The 5,901-nt window shown below is 41.3% G+C and overlaps 1 protein-coding gene across 1 annotated transcript in view; it reads right to left on the bottom strand.

Annotated features, from left to right (window-relative positions):
- The window catches only part of LOC131948456 (uncharacterized), an 18,330-nt gene extending 14,512 nt beyond the window's left edge, over positions 1–3,818 (bottom strand). Inside the window, exons 1-6 of the mRNA XM_059310066.1 lie at positions 3,788–3,818; positions 3,218–3,306; positions 2,368–2,524; positions 959–1,477; positions 755–808; positions 70–198 (exon numbers count right to left, since the gene is read on the bottom strand). Coding sequence (XP_059166049.1) covers positions 70–198; positions 755–808; positions 959–1,477; positions 2,368–2,524; positions 3,218–3,306; positions 3,788–3,818 — 979 coding nt within the window. The remainder of the gene's footprint in view (positions 1–69; positions 199–754; positions 809–958; positions 1,478–2,367; positions 2,525–3,217; positions 3,307–3,787) is intronic.
- Positions 3,819–5,901: the final 2,083 nt, after the last annotated feature.

Genomic DNA, 5,901 nt, shown 5'->3' with positions numbered 1-5,901 from the left:
TTTTTATTTTGTATTGTTTCGTTTACAATGTGATATTTTTGTAAATGTTCGTACGACAAAACATCTTACTAGCAATGGGTGGCTCCTCCAGGGTTTGTAGGTCCATGTTGAGAAAAGTGAAGGAGAACTCTAAGCTAGTGACAGCAGTAACCAGCATCATCTTGGTGCCTGGGCCATCAGCACTGATGGCCCACAGACCTGAAACAAAACAAACAATATTGTTGTATGATATATGATGGCCCACAGACCTGAAACATAACAAACAATATTGTTGTATGATATATGATAGCCCACAACATATAAACAATATTGTTGTATGAGATATGGTGCAGAGGCGTAGCGACACTTCCCGGCGCCCGGGGACATACTTTCAATTTGGCGCCCCCCTCGGGAGCAAATTTTCGATTTGCACCCCCCCCTCGAACTTTTCATTTGCACCCCCCCCCCCTCAAACTTTCAATTTGGCGCCCCCCCTAAGGTCGGCGCCCGGGGACATATGTCCCCCCCCCCCCGCCCCCCCCCCCCCCCCCCGTCGCTACGCCTCTGATATGGTGGCCAACAGAACTGAAACATAACATATAAACAATATTGTTGTATGATATATGGTGGCCCACAGACCTGAAACATAACATATAAACAATATTGTTGCATGATATATGGTGGCCCACAACATATAAACAATATTGTTGTATGATATATGGTGGCCCACAACATATAAACAATATTGTTGTATGATAAATGATGGCCCACTGACCTGAAACATAACATATAAACAACGTTGTTGTATGATATATGATGGCCCACAGACCTGAAACACAACATATAAACAATATTGTTGTATGATATATGGTGGCCCATAGACCTGAAACACAACATACAATAATAATGATGTTTGCTTACCTACCCATATGAGGGGGTTCAATCTCCCAAACTCACAATAACAAAGATGATCTCCTACCTGTCTGAGGGGGTTCAATCTCCCACACTGCAAGAGGTTCAGCCTCCGCCATCGTCATTAACATAGCCCGTCTTTTTAAACGACTGACAACTGTATCTTCACTCCTATCAAATGACGTTGGTTGATTCATTAATAGCTCCCTGTGATGCTGCATAGGGGTAAATTTCCTACGATTATTAGTCCTTGAAACTTCTGCTTTTTTCGATGTCGAGTAATAATAATCTTTGAATTTTTTCCTTTGAAATTTATCCCGAAAGCTTTTTAATATATTTTCGTTGTTTAGTTTACCAGAAGTTCTAGAATATTCTGGAGGTGATTTATTGTAAACAGCTGTATGACGAGTTATCATCTTGGCTGTACGGCTGTACCACAGCGGTGATGGTGATAGCTGGTGGTGGTGAGGTGGATGTGGAGGCTGTACATGACTGAGGTCTGTTGTCTGTCGTCTGCTGATGGTTGCTGACCTGGTAGAGATGATGGTGTCCGCAGATTTTCTGACCCTGGTGTTGAGAACTGTGCCTGGAATGTTGGAATTAAAAGCTTCAATATTTTGGTTTTAAATTTAAATACATCACCGTCGCCCAAAACCTTTACATTCCCTCCCTTTATTTGTTTAGCTCTATAGACAATAATAGATCGACTTAACCTCACGCAGACGGTGATTAACACAAAAATAAACGTTTACTTTCAAGGCAAGAAATATTATGTACGGCTACAGGACATTACCCCCCCCCCGTATTTACCCCTCGGAGCAATTACCCCCCTATCAATTACCCCCCTGTCAATTACCCCCACCCCACCTTCTCAAGTTAGAATCCTAACTCTAGAATTCTATACCTGTATACTACTTTAATCCAAACCTTAAGAAAAAGACCAAAACCTAAGCATTCACCTTAGCCTAAAACTTCATAAAAAACAAAACCAACGCTAGACATTGGTTTAACCCTAACCCTTGCCCTAAACCTAGCCCTAACCCTAACCCTAACTCTAACCCTGTCCCGGGGGTAATGTCCTATTGTGCGGGGGGTAATGGACAGGGGGGTAATTGACAGGGGGGTAATTACTCCGGGGGTAATGTCGGGGGAGGGGGAGGGAATGTGTCGGGGGTAATTGACAGGGGGGAAATGCCCTGTTCCCATTATGTACATACTGATTTGATTGATTAAATCACACTTTTTCAACTGGGTGGGGGAGTATTATTTGGAAGAATTTATAGTTTGTGTCAGTTTTGGGGAGGGGTTAATCTTTATAACGGCATTTTTGTAGACCATGTGAATTTTATGATGAATAATACATGTTAGTAAAGGTTAGGGTATTTTCGTTTAAAATGTGTCAAATAGCGTATTGAACAGACAATAAACAGTTGCATACCTTAGGAGTCTACAGAGAACAGGAAAACAGTGACTTACCTGAGGGGTCTAAAATGGTAGTGGCCAAAGGGTCACTGCTGTTGACTTTTATAATCAGTTTATAGATGGTCGAGTCCACGTAGAAACGAAAGGGGATGCCAGGTTGGCTGACCTGCAACCCCTCGAATGAGATTCTTATGATGGTCGAGTTGTGGGGCTGGGGAGACGTGTGAATATACGGGTTTACTCCAGGGTGGGTACTGGTGGGGTGAGGAGTCAAATTCAGGGGTAGGGGGACATGTGTACAGATAAGGAATTACTACAGGTATATGGAATCATGAATGGGGGTGGAAGGATATACGGGCTTACTTTAGGCTGGTCACTGGTGGGGCGAGAGGTATGGTTTAGTGGTGAGGGGATATCTGTGAATATACGGACTTAATCCAGGTTTGTTACAAGTAGAGGGTAGGGGGAGTAAGGTTTAGAGATGGAGACATGTGGTCATACACAAGGAATACTTAGGCTGGTCACTAGGGGGTGAGGGGGTCAGGTATCTGGTAGGTGAGGTACGTGGTCATACTTCCAGAATAGTTACTAGTTGAGGGGGGAGGGGCGATGTGTTCATACAAAGGGAAACTACTCCGGGCAAGAACTGGTAGGTTGGGGGTGTCTGAAGCTTCGTATATTTAATATTGAGTGTGGACTTTAAACAGTGGTATTGAGTTGTGACGGATAGGTCATCTTAGAGTTTCTAGATTGTGCCCTATGTTTTCATGTCTAGATTGTGTTTCATGTTTTTAATTTCATATTTGAATCTAAATTGTATTTGATGAACTCTGCTCGCCCTCTGGGACATGGGGGGGGGGTGAAAGGATATTAGTACCATCTCTGGCCTATGAACCCTACCTACCTGAAATGATGGGTCGTCTGGCAAGTATTGGCAGAAGCCAGGAAGGGGCTGTGACCTTGAGGAGGGTGAGCTGTCGTTAGTTCTCTGACCTGTAGAACACAAAGCACACAACAAGGCTGTCATTTGGTTTTTAACTTTTTAGTGGTGAGCACTCGATTGTTGCTCAACCCGTGATGCACGTGTGATAAAATACAAAGTGTAGACTAGGTGTAACCACCGCTCGCCCACAACATTGGTTGAGCTAATCTCACCCAGCGAACTCTGTAAGTCAAGACACTGAAATGATTACAATTGTGCTAACTATTGAGGATAAATGCAATCAGAAGAATGGAAATCAAAATATACTTTGTTAGATCATTGAGCGAGGGGTGGCGACATGGTCGGGATGTAACATTCATGGCTTCTAACCCGATAGGACGGCGTTCGCTTCCCTGAACATGACTCTCGTTAAATGGGAACAGAAACATTATCTAGGAGAGAGAGAGATCCATTGTTCGCTTCTCACAGCAACCCAGATAAGAACTTTGATTTTCGATAAAAAAGGCAGCTATGGAGGCGTATGTAGAATACACAGTATGCTGATAGCTGAGTTAATGGGCATTCTGGGATAATACATGCTTGCAAACAATAATTATTTAGAGGGAAACAACGCCAGCTTGATTTGTAACTTGTTTGATTCATTCCCTTGATACGATTAAAAACAAAGTAGAAAAAACATCTTTGAAAAGTCTACTAGTACTAGTAAAAAATAAGCTATTTGAATCTCCTTCTACGGGTGAGACTAACACCCTTCTTGTATGGTCGTATGTGGCAGAACATGGATGTTTATGTTTAAATTTAGATTTACATGAGAAAGAACATATAATTTATATTCGATATTAATTTCAGGCAATGATAGTTCAGTACGCCCTCTAAATAGTTTGCTATCTCTGAGAATGAATATTATGCATCAGTCGAAAGTGAATGCAAAATAAACAAATTCGAAAAAGTCGTCACATTCTCTTGGGCCTTTTAGTTTGTTTCTGTGTGATATTAACATACCTCATCGCTCACCTTTAAATCTAGTACCGTTGGTTTGTTTTTGTGTGGCATTAACATACCTCATCGCTCACCTTTAAATCTAGTACCGTTTTGGTTTGTATTTGTGTGGCATTAACATACGCTCACCTTTAAATCTAGTACCGTTTGGTTTGTTTTTGTGTGGTATTAACATACCGCATCGCTCACCTTTAAATCTAGTACCGTTTGGTTTGTTTTTGTGTGGTATTAACATACCGCATCGCTCACCTTTAAGTCTAGTACCGTTTGGCTTGTTTTGTGTGTGGTATTAACATACCTCATCGCTCACCTTTAAATCTAGTACCGTTGGTAAGTAAAGTTTTATTGTTTGTTTTTAGTTATCACTAATACGAATGATAACTTGATAGACAGTTACCTCTAGACAGGGGCGTCGCGAGGTGGGAGCGGGGGTGCGGATCGCACCAGTGAAACTATTTATGAGTGGTGACATTAAGACAAAAGAAAGTGCAAGATATATAGAATAAATATTTTTTTTTGGCAGTTCACTGAATGGTTAATTAGAGTTAAAAAGTATCCATAATGACGATCCCGATAAGGGTGGGGGTGGGGTGACATCATAAGATGCCGCACCGGGTGACACCCGACCTAGCGAGGTCACTGCCTCTAGATCTGGAGTCTACCCCACTCATAAACACTACTGTCCCTTCCCCCACCCTCACCCACCCTCCCACTTCATGTACAGGTGAAGTAGTCTAATTCCTGGTACACGACACTACCAGTGACACACACACACACACACACCCCTAGCCCGACAAGTGAGACCTGGAGATATCTGTGACATCACCAAGCCTACTTTATCGCCGAGATAACCACAAAAATAAAACAAGGAACGGCAACTGAGACAGCTCCGTGTTAGACTAAATATTTTAGATATTTCTTCAGCACTCCCAAACAATAGACCTACAGCAGATGTGTGCGTTTTAAAATAGAAATACAAAAATCACGAACCAAGTTTAAATAAGTTAAAATAAAATATTTCGAAACTTTAGAACATCCTGATGGCGTATTAGAGTTTCAGTGTTTATTTCTAGTTTTATAACTCTTACTCTAACCCTGATTAATCCTGATAGACTGCAACACTAGTTCTGACAGATCTGACCTAAAACAAGCGCATAAATAAAGTGCTGCCCCAACTTCAATAAAAGACAAATTCCCTATTTATTCTATAATATATTCAGGGTCCATTTTTAAAATCCTATTAACTGAAATGTGGCTATTGAAAAGGCATATAATTCTATTACATATCGTTCTAAATGTGCTTATATCATACACTTTTTAAAATACTTGCTTAATAAAAGCATGCTGACATGATAATACAACAGTAACGATATGGTTCGACAACTATATTAGTTTTCGATAAGCTGTTTTATCTGTATCTGTTTGCGTATATTTTGTGCGCAGTTTTATTTGTACGTGAGTTCTTAGTTCTTATTGAATAAAGTTCATATTTGCCATTTCATTCGTACCTCCGTCACACATCGTCACAAAAGCCAGAACCCCCCCCCTCAAATGACGTCACACCTCAGCCTATAACCCCTTTCAAAATTGCAGTTGAATATATTGTTCCCAAATGGTGTCTGAAATCCGTCAACGTAGAGCAGTAG

The sequence above is a fragment of the Physella acuta genome, unplaced genomic scaffold (genome assembly GCF_028476545.2).
Source record: "Physella acuta isolate Inbredline_101_S28 unplaced genomic scaffold, ASM2847654v3 ptg000647l, whole genome shotgun sequence".
NCBI lineage: Eukaryota > Metazoa > Mollusca > Gastropoda > Physidae > Physella > Physella acuta.
This window is presented reverse-complemented; position numbering and strand designations above follow the sequence as displayed.